Source organism: Sinocyclocheilus rhinocerous, unplaced genomic scaffold (assembly GCF_001515625.1).
Source record: "Sinocyclocheilus rhinocerous isolate Xijiao unplaced genomic scaffold, SAMN03320098_v1.1 scaffold44, whole genome shotgun sequence".
Lineage (NCBI taxonomy): Eukaryota > Metazoa > Chordata > Actinopteri > Cypriniformes > Cyprinidae > Sinocyclocheilus > Sinocyclocheilus rhinocerous.
This window is the reverse complement of record NW_015631022.1, coordinates 337,338-356,743: the sequence shown is the minus strand read 5'-3', so window position 1 is coordinate 356,743 and position 19,406 is coordinate 337,338. Positions and strand designations below refer to the sequence as shown.

At 36.9% G+C, this 19,406-nt stretch overlaps 1 protein-coding gene across 1 annotated transcript in view; it reads left to right on the top strand.

Annotated features, from left to right (window-relative positions):
• The window catches only part of LOC107741083 (kelch-like protein 4), a 38,163-nt gene that overhangs the window by 7,542 nt on the left and 11,215 nt on the right, over window positions 1-19,406 (top strand). The window contains exons 3-8 of the mRNA XM_016553676.1: window positions 8,718-8,885; window positions 10,075-10,211; window positions 10,437-10,633; window positions 15,291-15,503; window positions 15,662-15,680; window positions 17,099-17,297. Coding sequence (XP_016409162.1) covers window positions 8,718-8,885; window positions 10,075-10,211; window positions 10,437-10,633; window positions 15,291-15,503; window positions 15,662-15,680; window positions 17,099-17,297 — 933 coding nt within the window. The remainder of the gene's footprint in view (window positions 1-8,717; window positions 8,886-10,074; window positions 10,212-10,436; window positions 10,634-15,290; window positions 15,504-15,661; window positions 15,681-17,098; window positions 17,298-19,406) is intronic.

The window sequence follows — 19,406 nt, the reverse complement described above, 5'->3', positions numbered from 1 at the left end:
GTTAATGCATTAATCTGTGTATAGTTCAAGACGGCAGCAGTCTGTTATTCCAATCGGGCAGAAAGCTCAGTAGCCTTTATAATTAGTTTCATATCACATTTACATGAATATCTAAATAAAACAACATCTGCTTTACAGTCAATCTATAGTGTTTATAATGTCTACACCACTATAACGCATATACAATGTATTTGTACATATCTGTGTACAGTATGCATTTAAAAACACACTATATTTTTCATAATTAAAAGTGACACCCACTTCTGTATTTCTGCAGTAGAATGTTGTTTGTCTTTGAAATGCATCTATTAGCATAATTATTGATAATTCAGGATTTGTTGTCATTTGAGATCAATACATTAAAGCCAGGCAATAAATTATCCTAACACTGCTGAGTGTTCCGCATTCAATCAAATTATAATTCAACTTTTCAACATGTCTGTTAGCCTCAGCATAATTGGTAGATGTTCATAATTTGCATCTGCTGAGAATAGGATATTAGAAAAAAAAAAGCACACTTAGCAAACATCTGGCTTCATTTTTCTTACTGAATATGATGGGGAAAAACAGATTCATTTTACAACATAACGGATTCACGCATAGTGTGTATTTTAACGAGCCCATTTAAATTTACTTTAAATAATGTACAGAGCCCCTCTGTCAAATCACTCTTAATGGCATGTGACTTTCCCGGGTGCTGAGCCGCAGCTTTTCCTTTGAGGTTAAGAATACAGCACTGGTGTAGCGAACTGGGATTATCTGCACAGTTTTTATAACCCTTGTGGTAAGCACTATTTACCTTGCAGATGGTTAGCAAGGTAAATAGGTGATGAGACACTGCACACTGAAGGGGAAACAGTCTGAAGATAAAGAAAAAGTGCAATACTTATGATAAGAAGCAGGGTCTGACCTGGAGGTTCTATAGCACTTTGAAAAAAAACATGCTTTCATCTTTGCACCTGTTCGGCTTCTGAAGAGCTGTGTGTGGTTACGTTAACAAATATCCTCTCTAACTTTATCTTTGTACTGAAGTGCAGCTAAAATGGTCTCGCATGAAAGACAGAAAAGAGAACCAACCCTAAAAGCAAAAACAAAAATTACCAACATATATTGTGTCATCGTGAATAGGACCAGTTCTCTACAAAGGACAAACAATAAAACAATGATCAAAGTAAAATGTCTTTAATGCACTTCACTGTTTTAACTACCACATGGAGAGGGTAATAACACTGAATATTAAGACATATTGATACACTAGGTAATTGCCCTTCCACCATTTCCGCAAGAGGTATGTTTATATTCAATGCAATCTAATTAAAGGCTCTGAAGATCTGTGACCTGTATTGCTGCTCGTAATGTTTTTGTTGTTGTCTCATTAATAATGCATTCACAGAAGTTGTTTGCAGAATGTGGATTATTAAAAGCCAATTTCAGGCAATTAACCTTTATCTTAAAATGCAATGCATCATCAGTTGACAATGTTTTGACACTGAATGGGTGCGGGAATATTAATGACTATTAAAGCTCAGTCTAAGAATCAACAAAAAACACATTCTTTTTGCATTACCCACTTATTCAATTGTATAAAGCTAAAGCTGAATGAAAATCCCAGTTAGTAAATCTATTGATACATCCTTTCTCACTTCAGGCATTAACTTTGGGGAAGGAACCAGCCACACCTTTGATCTATTCAGTCTGGGTTGAAAGTATGCTGTCAGGACTAGACTTTTTGACAAGTGGAATTCATAAACACTGTAGGTAGGCAAGTTGAGGCAATAAGTTATTTTGATTGCTACAGCAGCAGCGATTTTATGTGTTCACAGTCACAAAGGGCTATAACCGTTCAATAGGCCTAGTCTACATGGCTTTTCTTGTTAAGGAGATTCGGATGGCTAATAGCAACAAATGAAGATTGGATAATTATTACAACAAAATTATAAGAAGCCCATATACTGTGGCTGCCCCCTGTGATATTTCTGTCATTATTTTAGGTACCTAACTTAGGAAAATAAGGGAAGATGATCATTACAGCAAAATAAACTCTGTCGGGTATAGCTATCACTTTCAATGGATTTATTTTGCAACAATGACCATCTGGACTGTACAATATGCCACTTATTACAAGCCTGCTTAACAAATAGATCGGCATTTTTATTTATTTCATTACATTTGATACATTTATCCTCATTGTATGGACCAATGTGAAAAAACAAAACATTTCTTAGAATTAAGGGGTGTAAGGTACACAGAAATAACGGTTTGTCACAGTTCGGTATGTTTTGGTACAGCACAGTTAAAAATATATTAAAGAGTGTGTCACTGTCTTTAAATAAAAAGACTGTCAATATCGCAACACACACTGCAGTTTATGGTGCTGTTGTTAATGGGGGAATAGATTTGATACGCTTACACCTTTGAATGCAAAATAGGCAAAATGTATATTTTACTTTTACTGTGCTCGTATTTTAATGAGCTCCGTCTTGACGCGCATGCGCGCGCCGACGCACCTTCATTGAAGTTTGCGAACAGTCGATACGCCGTCAGGATGAGCCTTTATGCAAAATGGAAATACTCGCGTTAATTTCAAACATTTACAGGTAAGTACACAAATAATGAAAACTGTCACAAACACATCAAACAACACACGCACCTGACAGGAGGGCCAGTCGCGCAGGTTTATGTTAGTTTGAAGCATTTCATATATATCACATCACATGTCAAAGACAACGTGTATCGTGCACTGTTCCAGGCTGCAGCAGCTCACTGAGTTCTCTGTGTTCGCAATATTAAAATATATCGATATAAACGGTAGGCTGTTGTCGCCTAAGTTTAAAATCTGAAATTCCGCACATGCAGTATGCGTTTGATACACATGTGACGAACCGAGAAATACGTGTACCTTTAAATACCTACTTAGAATAACATTATTTGTGTTTATTTACTTATTTAGGCTTAATTTATTTGTTTTTAATTCGGTAAATTCCTCTTCCTTTCATTCCAATTCAAATTCCATTTCAACTTAATGTGGACAGTTAAATTCGAATTGCAACTAACAAAGAAGCAAATGATTAAATTCTGAATTGTGTCTAACCATGCATTTTAATATTATAATAATTAAAATAATGCAAAATAATAATGCTGGCAAAATTGACAAAAATTGCATTTAAAATGAAAATCCCTTAAAATGGTCTTTTAAGCAATTTTTACTCATACTCAGTTAATTTATGCCCATTTTGACAAACGACTTAAAGGGATAGTTCACCCAAAAATGAAAATTAACCCATTATTTACTTACCCTCAAGTCATCGTAGGCGTATATGACTTCCTTCTTTCAGATGAATCCAATCGGAGTTATATTAAAAATTGACTTTGATCTTCCAAACTGTTTAATGGCAGTCAGCGGGTGTTGCAGTGCATCAGTCCAAAAGAAGTGAAATAATATTTTTCTTACAAAAACGCATCGATTTGCTACAGGAGGCCTTTGTTCACCCTCCGGAGCTGTGTGAGGTACTTTTTTATTATGGATGGTTGCGCTTTATTTGACTTCTTTTGGACTGATGCACTGCAACACCCGCTGACTGCCATTAAACAGCTTGGAAGATCTAAGACAATTTTTAATATAACTCCGACTGGATTCGTCTGAAAGAAGAAAGTCATATACACCTAGGATGCCTTGAGGGTGAGTAATTCAGCTGTTTATGTTTGTAGTATTTAATAATTGACAAAAATTTAGATTAGACTCAAAAGCAGATCTGTTTACTTTGACAATGTAAAAAAAATCTTTCCTGTTCAATGACATTTTGGAAAAGGCAAGCAAATTTCAAAATGGACGAAAACCCCACAGACACGCAGAACTGGTTCAGTTATTCAGTTTTAAGCACGAAAGCACTGTTGTGCAGTTTCAACATAATGTGTGCACTGTGCATCACTGAATAACAAAGCATGCTTCAGAAATCGAGAAAGAGGCATTGATGTGCTGTTCTATGAGGAATAAGATCCTGCCAAATAAAATCGTTTAGGGCTGCTTCAATATGTTTGCAACCAGCTAGTAGCTATTTCTTGAAAGGTCAACCAATGCGCAGAACGCATGTGAGCAAAGATGCTGATACATACTTTATTATAACATCCTTGAAAAATCCTTTATACCTGCTTTCTAGCAATTTGTATTCATATTTGATTGGCAACTGCACCAGACATGAATATTGCCTAAATATTTTTATGCCGTTTTTGTTGGTTGTATTGATCAAAACACTTAACATATGCAGAGCTAGAGCACTTTAACAAACAGCTTTTTTAAATAATAATTAAAAAAATATATATATTTGAAGCAGATACACTGATAATATTAAGCATCTGTTTCGGAGAGAAAGGGAATGATGTGTGTAAAATCTGGTTAAGCACTTTGCGGTGCTCCACATATAACATGCTCTCTGTGTCAGGCTCTTGAAATAGCGTTTGAAGAGTCTGTTGGCAGGCTCTTGTCAAGAAACGCTCAGGTAACTGCAACAACTGCCCACTTGTTATTGATCTGGGTGAATAGAGTGATACAGCTCAAGTTCAATAACTGCTCAGATGCTGTACTGATATGGAGATATGATGAGTTATGTAATGCACCAGATAACACAACAAATAGATTTCTATAAAAGTCCTCCGAGTATGAAATATGTCATACAGCAGTTTCAACTGTTGAGCTGTTAATTCTTTCTGTTCACAGTGCATAACGATGTGAAGATTTATTTAGCCAGAAGTAGTACTCGAGCCAGTGTATTAACAACAACAACAACAACAAATAAATGAGATATAATGGAAAATAAAATGGATAAACATATCAAAACAAGTAATAATAGAACTGCATAAAATTAAGAAAATAAACATTTACAGCAATGTTAACACACATACATATATGAAATATGTAGGCAACTCTTGTTATATATTATTCAGGTTTCTGTTCACAGTGCATAACGATGTGAAGATTTATTTAGCCAGAAGTAGTACTCGAGCCAGTGTATTAACAACAACAACAACAACAACAACAACAACACATACATATATGAAATATGTAGGCAACTCTTGTTATATATTATTCAGAGGTTACAAAAATGTTTTATTTGCTGTGCATCATGTATTAGGTGCATTGTGGCTCGTAAAGACCCTTTATATAAAAAGCCAATTTCACAGGCAGAAAGAAAACATTTTCAGTTAATTTACAACCTTTCAGAAAGTGATACAGAAGCAATTTGGTTCTTCGATATTGGTAGACATAAAAGTCCTCTCAACATTCCTTTGAGCAAAAGTAATGCATCTAGGTTTTACAACCCTTCCTATGTTGGCTTATTTCTTATTCAATACACCCAGCTCTGTGCCAAAATGTAGTTATACAATCAGTGAGATAAATTACCCATCTATTTAGCATAAAAAACAACCTTATAATGACCAGAAGGAGTCTGGGACTGGTAGTCTTTGCTGTCCACACAATCTAAACACTGTTATTAATGTCTACATGTCTTGCCAGCTGCCAGTGTGTCCCTTTTAATTCACAAAAACAAGTCGGCATAATGTAAAGAATGTAATGTAAATTTAATGTCTTCTTTAACACTTGATTGTCTTGTGCATCATCAGCAGCCACTGGCCTTAAAACCAATAACCGCCACTCTTTCTTTCATTCATTTGGGCCATATAAAATACCATTATCACAAAACAATAAAAGGGAAGCATGCAAACATTTTAAAGGAATAGTTCAACCAAAAAAAATGAAAATTAGCTGAAAATGTCCTCACCCTCAGGCCATCCAAAATGTAGAGGAGTTTGTTTCTTCATCAGAACGGATTTGGAGAAATTTATCATTGCATCACTTGCTCACCAATAGATCCTTTGATGTTAATGGGTGCCGTCAGAATGAGTCAAAGAAACAAATCTTTCGTAATATAAATGTTATATTATGAGTCCTCTATCCATATTGCTTGCCCCATGAAAAAAGTTTGCTCGTCTGAATTAGGAGAGAACTACGCACAGATTTGGCATCGTGCACAATAGTCCAAAACAGTTCTTAACAAGTCAGAGGATTTTGATGTGAGAGGACAACAGGGGATGGACTTTTTTTTTTTTTTTACTGGAGGAAGTGTTATTATGGTGTGGCTAGAAGTGATGATTTTAAGTTAAAAATGTGTTTACAATGGATTTGTTTAATACAAACTTGCAACTTTTCGCTTCACAAGACTTACATTTATGGACTGGAGAGGGTGTGGATTTCCTGTGGATTATTGTTTTTATCAGCTGTTTGGACTCTCATTCTGACGGCACCCATTCACTGCAGAGGATCCATTGGTGAGCAAGCAATGCTACATTTCTCCAAATTTGTTTTGATGAAGAAACAAACATCTACATCTTGGATGCCCTGAGACTGACTAAATTTTCAGCAAATTTTATTTTTGGGGTGAACTGTTCCTTTAAGCACACTGGATGCTCTATATGTAAAGCAGGCTATTTGATATGATCCGTCAGCCAGACAACCTGAGTTTGGCTTTGCATGTAGCATTAGATCAGAGCAACCCCAGGACAATTTTAAATGTTTAGAAGTCAACCCCCCTTGGCTTGTAAATATCAGTGCGATCACCAACCCCTGACAGCTGACCAGAGAGAGATAAAGATAATGTATTCCGTCTGAGAGTCACCTTGCTCATCAAGCCAACTCACGTCAAGCCAGCTTCATCATATTAAATGCGCCAACTGACTACTTATCACATGTAGTCTGCTATAAAGAGAGAGTAGAAACATGTAATCTGGAATTAATGTGATTTATATGGCGGTATGCTTAAAAAACTAGCTTATATGATATGAGCATGTCTGCCTTTAAAGTCGAGGACACAAGGGCGAAATTCTGCTTTATGTGTCCCTCTAAGGACTGAGTCACAGTTCACAAAACCATTGATCCAGTGAGCGCAGCTTTCAGTGGGATTTACTCTAATTAAAACTTTTACGAGATCATAACATTTTATCAGGTGCTTAATATTCATTCCCAACTTTATGGTTTTGCAACTCTTGATGAAAGATGAAGTGGACAATAGGACGTGTAGATCTTAAAATGATCATAATGGTCATGCTTTGTTATTGTTATGCAAATCTTTGTTGACGACGGTTAATATAACCAATCATTCAAAGCAGTCCATAATCACTGAGTTTTTTAAAATGCCCTTCTCTATTGCATTTATTTCAGACAAGTAATCAAAATGCACAGCTCTACTGTACGTCCCTACGGCAGCTAGACTTTTTAAACAGCGTTGTGGACTGGTTAAATGTCAGCCATGGATTTGTTCCATGAAGGACGGCAAAATAAAGGGTTTAGATTGTTTGCTGTGAGTCAGAGGGATTATTCAGATGCAGCACAATGGCTTGTAATCTACCGGTCTGCAGGGAGAGCAGCTCAGAATTTACATTATCAAGGCTCTATGAAGAGACCAGATCCCCACAAAGTCCAGTGCTTCCAAAAGAATAAATAAATAAATAAATAAAAACAGCAAAGTTTGTGCAAATGGTAATCTGCCCCTTTGGAAAACTCTGGCTTTCAATCCACTTATTTACGGAGTTTAGCTCTAATGGTTTCAATTTTAGCTTTCACAAGTGTGAAGGAAGATATACACAGAATGACTAATGTCCAATTGGGAGAGAAAAGAAGTGTTTTTATTACTTCTGCACAATGTATAATTCATGCAAACAGAAAACTGCATCCAACAACATGGTGACAGTCATTGGCAGAGCTTGTTTTGTGGGTGCAAACTCCATAAATTGGATCAAGCCATCAAATAGCATTAAAATTGTGAAAGTGACAGAGCAGATTTGATTGTGAAATCATGCATCACAATCATTGTTTAAAAAGGCTACAAATGTGTTTCTTTCATTATGACACAAACAGCATGCATGTTAAGTCATTTTTCTATATTCGGAAGAGGAAATTGATGGAAAATGGCACAAAATTGTTCATGACATATTTATTAAGTTTGCTCGAGTTAAGCGCTTTTTCTGAATAATATTACAAATTTATGTTAGAAAGCTTCGCCTGTTTAATTTGTCATGGGTGAACCAGCTGAAGTGCCGCTATAGGAGATAATAGTAGAAGTCAAATGTCCAAATAATACAAACCTTTACCATACACATATTTAAGGAATGTGTACACAAATAATGGAGGGACAGTTCACCAAAATGTAGATTCTGTCATTATTTACTCAACCTCATATCATTTCCAACCTGTAAGCTATTCTTCCTTGTGCTGAAAATGAAGGTTTCATGAGGCTTTTTGTTTATGGGGTCCAAAGCATCACCCATTGTATGGACCAAAGAAAGGAATTCATATATGTTTGGAATGATATGAGGGAAGTAAATGACAAAATTGTATTTTTAGGTGACCTATTTCTGAGTAAACGGCTATTAGATTTAGAACAATGTTCTGTAAACACCACAGTTTGAAATGCACGTCCGTGACTCATGCTTTGCTGCAACACAAACACATTTTCACCAACATGACCTGTCACTCTGTGGAGCCTCAGGCCTGACGGGTCAATTGGGGAGACAATAAAAGATAAAGTCACAGGTGGACACAGCAGCCTGTGCAGGTGTTAGTTAAGTTCCCCCTGTCACCCGCATAGATCAAACAGTCATATCAAACTGACAGAAGTGCACATTGCTCGGTCCCAGCTCAACTCCGGTCTTCCTCTTTCCCACAGGTTGGCTTTGAGCAGTTTCTCTAGGATGAGCTCCAACTGCTCAGATGAGTTTTTCCAGGCCACAAACCATGCGGAACAGACCTTTCGAAAGATGGAGACCTATCTTCAGCACAAGCAGCTGTGTGATGTACTTTTGATAGCTGGAGATCACAAGATCCCCGCACACAGGTGAGTCTCCGTCGAATCGAGTCTTCTTACTTTCAAATGTCCTACTTTCATTTACGAAAACAGACAAATCAACTGGGCAGAAGGGAACGCTGCTTAAAATGCAGTGCAGTACTTCTGCAGAAATCAACTGAAAAGAGACTGAATTCACATTCATCATTCTTAGACAGAATCAAACTATTCGACAGCTACTTAAAACGGAATGCTAGTATTAAAACTTTCGATTAACTCTTAGTTAACTGTAGAGGAATAGTTCACCTGGCTTTCTTTTACAGAACATGAAAGGAGACATTTTAAAGAAAGAACTGTTTGGGTTTTTTATGAAATAAATTTGGACTGGAGCTTTTGAGTTTCTGCACAAACACCAAAAAAAGTGTTGCTTATGATTCATATGCTATATTCTTGTATAGCCTTCTGATGTTAGCTTTCTGTGAGAAACAAAATAGTTCAAAATGAAAAAAAAAAAGAAAAGAAAATTTGGTTATTTACTCACCCTCATGTTGTTTCAAAACTTTTGATGTGTTTTGGTTGAGTGGACTTTCACTGTGTAGATAAAAAGTATGAACGATTTTCAGTGAATAATGATTTTCGGTCTACATCTCACACAATAGTACGGCTTCAGAAAACTAGAAATATAGCACACAAAATTTTTTGATGCTTCTGCATTCTTTTTGAAGCTTGAAAGATCAAGGCCAATTCATTTAAATTTCATGGAAAAGGGCGATGAGCACATTGTTCAAAAATCTAAAAAAGTCTTTGGGTTTGGAGCAACATTACGGTAAAAAAAGTGAAAACTCTTTTTGTGTGAACTGTTCCTTTAAGGACAGATATGCAAATGGTAGCATCAAGAAGTGTCAAAACTGTGCTGCACGCTCCATTTCAAACTACGGCGCATGTTGAACTTTCTTCAACAGTGTTTATTTAAAGAAATCTCTCGGCCGCTGAGTGTTTTGATGCTATTCTGTTGAAAAATTCTCTGTAGCCAAATCTCTGCTGCGTGTCCCAGTTTGACACTGAGCTCAATCAACATCATCCCAGAGCTGCATGAAACAACCTGGTGAAAATAGCTGCGCTGAGATAAATCTTTTTTTGTAGGGAGGAATTTTCTACGAAGACGGCTCTCGAGAAGTTGTTTGAGTTGATCTCGAAGTATGCAGTCGCGTATATAAACCACTTGCACCGTTTTTTGCAGACTTGTCCTGAGCGCGGTTTCAGACTACTTTGCTGCCATGTTCACCAGTGATGTGAGGGAGGCAAAACAAGAGGAAATTAAAATGGAGGGTGTTGATCCTGGGGCGTTGCGAGCGCTGGTTCATTTTGCATATACTGGTGAGTATCTGCATTCCACTTGCGGACTATTTAAATGTGCTGTTCGCAGCAGAAGTGTCACATTCCCCTCAGTATTTTGTCAATGCCGTTGGGCAAAACACTAATTTACAAACCCAAACTAACTGTTTGACATTCTTCAGTCTACAGAAGTTAACCATACCATTTTGTTCCTAGAATAATTCTGAAAGTTTCCTGCATATTTCGCTTTTTTCTCCAAATGTACAGGAGTCCTGGAGCTAAAAGAGGAGACAATTGAAAGTCTTTTAGCTGCTGCTTGTCTCCTCCAGCTCTCACAAGTTATTCAGGTCTGCTGTAACTTTCTGATGAAACAACTGCACCCATCCAACTGTCTGGGGATCCGTTCGTTTGCTGATGCTCAGGGATGCATGGATCTTTTGAACGTTGCTCACAACTACACTACGGTAGGACCTGGCATACACATACATAGTTGCTGACCTTTCACAGTAATTTCCACTTCAGTAATGGTAGAATTACAATTAAATGATGCCTGTATACTCCGATTTCATGGGAGTTGACTGACTGTGATGCAGCAGCTTGGTGTTGTAGAATCCTAATGATTATCTGTGTCTGCATTACAGTAATCCCTTGTATATTTACAGATTAACTAGTGTAATGTCTACAGTACTACGCTGGCGATGTTCCCAGCATGCAATCTGGCATGAATAAATTATGTGGTGGCATTGTTTTACTATTTGCTGGTTTATATTGCTATTGCTATTGTTGTTTTGGCTATCTCTTTTGACTTATTTAGTAACGCTCAGAGGCATTTAAAATTTTGCTTGTTTATTGTCAGTCTCATTGGGTTTTAGTGTGTTGATATCTATACTGAAGGTTCACCAGTGATAACAACGAGTCTGGGAATATTCACAGTATGAGATATCACCACTTGGCATACAAAACCCAATAATGCTGACAATAAACAAGCATATTAAATAACCACCTTAATTGAAGAAAGTTATTGTAAAGAACTATTTCATTTGAAACATACAGTATAGGGAGATATAGATAATACGGGTATGTTTTATTTAATTTTTCTGTTATGGTAGAAAATGTCGTAGCCTGCTCTGATTTCAATACAATAATGTGAAACACGACTGTTAAAGTAATAGTTTACTCACCGTCACAGACTTTTTCTGTGGAACACAAAAGGAGAAATTTATAGCAGAACATCCAAGCTGCTCTTTTCCATACAAAGAAAGTCAACTGTGATCAGGTCTGTCAAGCAAGATTTTCAATGCAAGATTTTGAGTAAATAGCAGACTAAAATATATGTGACCCTGGAGCACAAAACCAGTCTTAAGTCGCTGGTATATTAAAACTAAATTTTTTGATTAGTAATATATATTGCTAAGAACTTTATTTGGACAACTTTAAAGGCGATTTTCTCAGAATTTAGATTTTTTTGCACCCTCAGATTCCAGATTTTCAAATAGTTGTATCTCGGACAAATATTATCATATCCTAACAAACCATACATCAATGGAAAGCTTATTTATTCAGCTTTCATATGATGTATAAATCTCAATTTCGAGAAATTGACCCTTATGACTGGTTTTGTGGTCCAGGGTCACATATATGATTTCAGAGTGCATACGACATATGGACTGCTTATAGAAACCTTTTTTTGTCTATTTTCAAGATTGACTACTCGTTCATTTTACTTTCATTGATACACAGATAGCAGCGTGAACATTCTTCATAACATTTCCTTTTCTATAGACTATAATAAATTCAGAAGGGTTTTAAACAATATTAGATTAGTAAATCATGACAGAACTTTCATTTTGTAGTGAACTATCATTAAAACGAATAACCATCAACTTTTTTCCTGCTTATTAAAAAAGCTGCAGGTTTTAAAGCCTTGTCTGACAAAGAATTCCAAGCATAAAATTATTTGATGTGACATTTTGTATCTCAGCATGCGGTCAGTTTAAAGGGTTGCACAGAGCTCTTTGATGTGTGAGAAATATAGCAAAAGCAGCCTTGGTTAAATAATGGCAATACATTAAGTATTCTCGGGAGCTCAAGGATCCACAGAACACATTTGCTTGATGGGCATTTCTCTGCCCAAGTACGGAAACAACTTAGGAAGATAGCCGTTATCTCCTGAAGGACATCTGCACAGGCTGTTTACAAAGGGCTTTCCAGAGCAGAGAGGTTAATCTAATCAGAGGACACAAGTAGGAAAATTTCCTGTTCGGTCGCTTCGGTAATGAACACAGCTTCAACAGAGCTTCCTGGTTGGCTCGTCCGTGGTCTTCAGATTAAAAACTTCTATTTTGATAAGCCTGTTTTTCCTCATTTGTGACCCTGGACCACAAAACCAGTCTTAAGTCGCTTGGGTATATTTTTAGCCAAAAAAAAACATAGATTTTTCTTTTATGCCAAAAATCATTAGGATATTAAGTAAAGATCATGTTCCATAAAGATATTTTGCAAATTTCCTACCGTAAATATATCAAAAAGTAATTTTTGATTAGCAATATGCATTGCTAAGAACTTCATTTGGACAACTTTAAATGCGATTTTCTCAGTATTTAGATTTTTTTGCACCCTCAGATTCCAGATTTTCAAATAGTTGTATCTCGGCCAAATATTGTCCTATCCTAACAGACCATACATCAATGGAAAGTTTATTTATTCAGCTTTCCGATGATGTATAAATCTCAATTTTGAAAAATTGACCCTTATGACTGCTTTTGTGGTCCAGGGTCACATTTCTGTCTCATCATGATGTTAGTTTTTCTTTTTTGGTGAGAAGCTGCAGACTTGCGTGGGTTAATGTCTTAGTTCAAGATGTCTATGGCCTGTAGCATGCTAGAAGTCTAGGTATTTTCTTTTGAATGTAAAAGGCAGATGAGACAATACTTAGATAAATGACTGACAACACAAACACTGCTCTAGGTCACATTTCTCCTCATGAATACATTAGATTTGGCACAAGCCATTAAATTCTGACATCCTCCCTTACAATTTAATCCATTTAGATCTTACTGAGCCTTGTGCATCTCACACTAATATTGCTGCAGGACCTGATACTTGGTGTTCGGTTAATGCCCTCCCCTAAAATATATGCCCACGAGAGGCTTCTAAATGAATGTTTGCAGTGGAACAGAATTAATGTATTCAAGTAATTGCCAGGGTGCTTGTGATGGTAATTGCGAATAATGAATCTATATCAATGTCACCAGAAGAAGTAAAGAAGTAGAGTTTAAATCTATATTGAGGAGGGGCTGAAAATCAATGCATGGTACTCATTTAATTATGTGTGTCTGAGCTAAGCTCCGAGAGCCCATGCACGGCTTTAGCAGAGACGCTGCTGTTTAGATCTGATTAATGATCAATAGGATGTTTACTGCCCTTATTTGCAACAGAATCAATGGGGATTACTTCTGATGCACAAAGGAAACTCTAGAAGTGCCATAAGTAATGAACAAGCTTGTTAGAGAGATTTCCGGCATCCTCTTCACATGCTACAAGTTGAACCTTGCAAAACGCTTTTATCAGAGAGCAACCTCGGATGTCCTTGTGGATGCATTGGAGCAGATCATTATATCACTGTGATGGACGGAGAACAAGACCTATGTGTTTTTTACAGTTATTAAGATTCTCCATAATGGGTTATTCAAAACAAGATGATATATTCTGTGTCAGGGCCATGTGCTTGTTATATCGTTCTGTATCAAATACTGTTGCGGGTCCAAACCTCTAGTCCATTTCAAGTGAAAATGCTATCTCAACAGCCATTTTATTGAGCAATATTGGTTTACAGCACACCTTTAAACTAAGCTTTGGCATGCTCTACAGTCTTCAGACACGCAGCTTACCAATCTTTTAACGATTTAGAAAAGATGGATCACTGTCTGGCCAACTGAGATTTTGATATGGAGATAAAGGTTATATATGGTGACCATACATCCTCTTTTTCCCCAACATGTCCTGGCTGGGATTTCTAAATTGCCTAAAATGTCGGAGTTTTGGTTTTGTGTTCGTATTGACGTGCTCTCTACATTCCTCACACATTTTATGTACACGTATTTGCATTGCTTTGACTGTTCTCTGTAGATCCTACCTTCACACGCCAGATAATTTAGCCAATTTAGAATTCCTGACCAGGACATGACTGGGAAAAAAGGGTGTTTTGTCACCCTAGGTTAGGTGCATGGGTTTTCAGTAGCATTACAGCACACTGTGAGTGTCTTTCATCACTGTTTGTTGTTTGGATGGGAATTGGCCCTGGAAACTGGGAATTGTAGTCAGACTTAGTCATTAATTACTCGCCCTCAGGTCATTCCAAACCCATAAGAACTTCGTTGAACTGAACATTGTGTTCGTTGAACACAAATGAAGATATTTTTGATGACATCCGAGAGCTTTCTGACCCTGCATAGACAGCAACGCAACTGACACATTCAAGACCCAGAAAGGTAGCAAGGACATTGTTAAAATAGTCCATGTTGACATCAGTGGCTCAACCGTAATGTTATGAAGCTACAAGAATACTTTTTGAATCATGATACTCTCGTGAACATGCGTCGAAGACTGACACAGAAGAGAAGAAATTGTTGAATAAAGTCGTTATTTTTGTTTTCTTTGCACACAAAAAGTATTATTGTAGCGTCATATCATTACGGTTGAACCACTGATGTCACATGGACTATTTTAACAATATCCTTACTGCCTGTCTGGGCCCTGAATGGGTCAGTTGCATTGCTGTCTATGTAAGGTCAGAAAGCTCTCAGATTTCATCAGAAATATCTTAATTTATGTTCCGAGATGAACGAAGGCCTTGGTTTGAAGGTTTGGAACGACATAAGGGTGAGTAATTAATGACAGAATTGTAATTTTTGGGTGAACTATACATTTATTAACAACCGGATTGCTGTATTGGGCACATTGAGAAATCATTTATATATTTAAAATAATAAACTATAACTGATATTTCCATAAATATAAAAATAATTTGTTTATTGTAACACATTTTAGTACTTGCAGTTAATGTCTCATTACATTGCAGCACACAGATTTATAACTAAACAAAATTGCTTAATGTTTCAGGAACACTTTCTAGAGGTCATTCAGAATCAGGAGTTCCTCTTGCTGCCCACAACGGAAATTATCAAGCTTTTGGCCAGTGATGAAATCAACGTTCCAGATGAAGAAACGATTTTCCAAGCACTGATGATGTGGGTTCGCCATGATGTGCAGCACCGACAACAGGATCTGGGAGTGTTGCTGGCATATATTCGACTTCCACTTTTACCACCACAGGTTTGTCAATAGCATTCATATAAGACTCATTTTATTACAATTTAATGCAATCACTGAATAATGTCCTGCTCATCTAATATTTAAATGTTACTCTTTAACATTGCACTCTTTAGTTCCTTCTTCTGTTGGATGTTAATGCACTATTTTTTTTGATGTAGCTTCTTGCTGATTGGAAATGTTACGCCCCTCACATACTGTTGATGCTGTGTCCGGCCGGAGCGACGAGACAAAAACATTAAAACTTTTAGCATTTTACATTTTAGCGTGAGCTGAGGCTGGGCTAGAGAGAGCAGAGGCGGCGGGGTCGAGAACGGCGCGGCCGGCGGATCCGACGAAGGAGCGGCAAGCACATGTGACGACCCCGGGCTTCGTCCACGGTGAAAGCCGATCCGGCGATCCACAGCACTAAGTTGATGTATTCCCTCAGCGACCAGCACGGATCAGCTCCAGGCATGACGAAGCGGATATCATCCTCTTTTGGAAGGCCAAACAAAGTAGTTTCGCTTTCACAACGAAACACACAGCGTCTTCAGGACATGGCGGCGGCGGCAACAACAATACTACAGCGAGAATAAAAGTTACGCCTTCTTTCTTTGCGTGAACATTTGGGCGGCGTTATGCAAATCTTCCCACAGAGCGATGTAGGTATGTGGGGGCGTGTTAGAACGAGGCGTTTTAGGTAGGTGTGGCTGACTCTTAACTTTTATAAAGAATATCTCTTTGGATTTGAGACTTTAGTCTTTGCAACTTTACAGATCTTCTTTATGCACCAAGAGCTTGTAACACTCCAAAGAGAAAGGAAAAATTGAAATCGCATCATATGACCCCTTTAACAAGCTCATTTTTTTTGCCTAAAATTAATACATGTTAGCTGACTGCATGAATTCTATGAAATGAAATGGACATTACTTTCAGTCACCTCTGAAAACAGATAACTCTAAAGTGTAGTGTTGACACATGCATTTTCTGTAAAGCTGCTTTGAAACAATAAATATAGTGAAAAGTGCTATATAAATAAATGTGAATGAATAATCTATGACAAAAAAATATATAAAATTAGATAAGATTCAGCAAAATCTTTGGTGTATAGTATTTTTAAACAGTCTAAAGATGTTAATAAAATTAGTATTTGTATTGTTATAAAATACATTAGTGAATATATACGTACGCGCAGCACACACACAAACAGACATTTGGACAATATGATATGATAAAATTGACAACCTCAGCAAGAAGGAGGACGAGTTTCCGCCAGCTTTAATTTAATGATGTTCTTGGAAAAAAATGTAACACTATTTTCATATATATTGTTTTTCACTTTTCAAGTACCTTTTCATAAAGGCTGTTTTCAAGGGCTTTTCAATACTTAAATGACAAAAAGTCAGATTGAAATACGTAAAGCACCTTGTACAAGCCCTGGTTGGAAGTATGGACGGGTTCAAAGGTGGACCATTATTTAGTATTTTTTCTTATAGCAGTACCACTTACTGCCATCAAAACAGAAATTTTGTACAGTAAAATAGCTATTAGCATAGCAGCATACAACTGTTTAACTAACAATAAAATCTATAGAGTCTACTTCTGTCTACTTTTAGGGTCTACAGCAATAGAGAAATACGACCTTCGCACAAACAGATGGACCCAAGTTGGCATGAATAGGCGAAGACTTCAGTTCGGCGTGGCAGTGATCGATAACAAGCTCTACGTGGTTGGAGGAAGGGATGGACTCAAGACCTCTAACATGGTGGAGTGCTACAACCCAATCACTAAAGTGTGGTCCACCATGCCGCCAATGTCAACCCACAGACACGGATTAGGTGTGTTTTATGAATGCTTCAGATGTTTGTGTAATCTTATTACACAGCTTGTATGAATAATTGTTACACAGTAATGCTTAGTAATTAAATTTGCTCCATTCTGTGTCACTGTATAAATGTGTTAAATGATTAAACAACATCAGCCCTTAACTTTGAAAATCTAATTAGTCATAAACAAAAATTACATATCAGTAAATTAGAAACATTCAAAAATGAAGATATTCGAAATTATCTTGATCGAACATTAATGATGTCCATATTTCATGTATTTTAAATGTATTTTAACTAATAAGTTAAGCATTAGGCTTGTTAATGCTATTAAATATATTTATAAGGCTTTGCTCATTAATATTAAAGAAGCTATGTTCACCTAGAAGACCTAACTTATTAGCTGAAAGGAATACGTTGCTAATCAGCTGGTGAAGAAGAAGAACTCCTACTATTATGAGGGCATAGTTCATGAATGAATATTTATTAATTTATTTGGCTAATTGGCTTTACTTTCTAGGTTACCAAGCCATGTCTGCATGACTCAATTAATATTCACACCCCAAACGATATCGGTTTCATTGATATTCACACATGACGTGTTTTGGTTCAACAATAGGTAGACAGAGCAAAATGGAACAGATCACAGACATCTCTGCCTGCGTTTTGAAATATTTTGACTCTTGACACTCTTAGAAACGGTTCATGGAACAAGACGCTGAAAAGCAGCTGAACGCGACTGAACAGAAATGACGCCCCTGCAGATTACAGCCCGAGGAAATTTAAGAACGTGTCGTGTCAACTGTCTCAGTTTATCAAAAGCCATGTCATGGTGTTTTGAAATGGTACAAAATTTTGTGTCCTTCAATGAAAAATATTTCAAAATAGTTAATTGTTTCTAATTGGCTTAGTTAGCCAAGCCCTAACTAAAACAGATAAAACAAGCTTAAAGAGATGAAAATTCTGGCATTTACTCACCCTGAAGTTCTTCTAAACCGGTTTGAATTTATTTCAGCCGTTGAACACAAAAGGTATTTTGTAGAATGCTGGTAACCAATCAGTTGATGTTAGCCATCTGCTTGTTAAGTCTGACGTCACGCATCGCCACTTCCAGGTCCAAATGCTCTATCAGATGCCACAACAAAGCAACAAACGGTGCTAATATACACTCACAACGTGATGTAATACTACCAAAAATTATAATCCTAACCTTTATCTCCATACCGAAATCCCAGATTGAAAGACAATGATTCATCTTTTATAAATCATTAAAATATTTTTGTCTGGGACGTTGTGAGCACGGAGACTTCGTATACACCATAGGGTTTTTAAATGTGTAATATAAATAAACAGGGCTTATAAATGGCTGTTGAGATAGTATTCTCAAGTGAAATGAGTAGAGGCTTGGACCCGGAAACAGCTTTCCTTACGTCACAACATGCAAACTGACTTGTATGGAGTATGGAAAGAAATACTGTGGAAGTCAAAGACTACCGTAAACTGTTTGGTTACCAGAATTCTGCAAAATATCATGTTTTTGTTCAATAGAGAAACGAAACTTGTACAGGTTTTGGAACTGAAGGGGAGTAAATGATGACATAATTTTCATTTTTGAAACCATTTAATAAAAGGACAGACACTTTTAATTTCATGATTTATTAATTGCATTTAAAGGGCTAGTTCACCCAAAAATGAAAATTCTGTCATTAATTACTCACCCTCGTGTCGTTTCAAACCCGTAAGACCTTCGTTCATCTTCGCAACACAAATTAAGATATTTTTGATGGAATCTGAGAGCTCTCTGACCCTCCCATAGACAGCAATACAACTGAAATGTTCCCAAGTCCAGAAACGTAGCAAGGAGATCTGTAAAATAATCCATGTGACATCAGGGGTTCAACCGTAATTTTTACGAAGCTACGAGAATACCTTTTGTGCGCAAAAGAAAAACAAAAAAAACAACTTTATTCATCAATTCGTCTCCTCTGCATCACCCTGTGTCAGCTGCGTCACACGGATACACTGTTTTCGTTCAGATCAAATCACAACAACGTAGGAAACAGATCTGGCGTGACGCAGCTGACACAGAACAGCATAC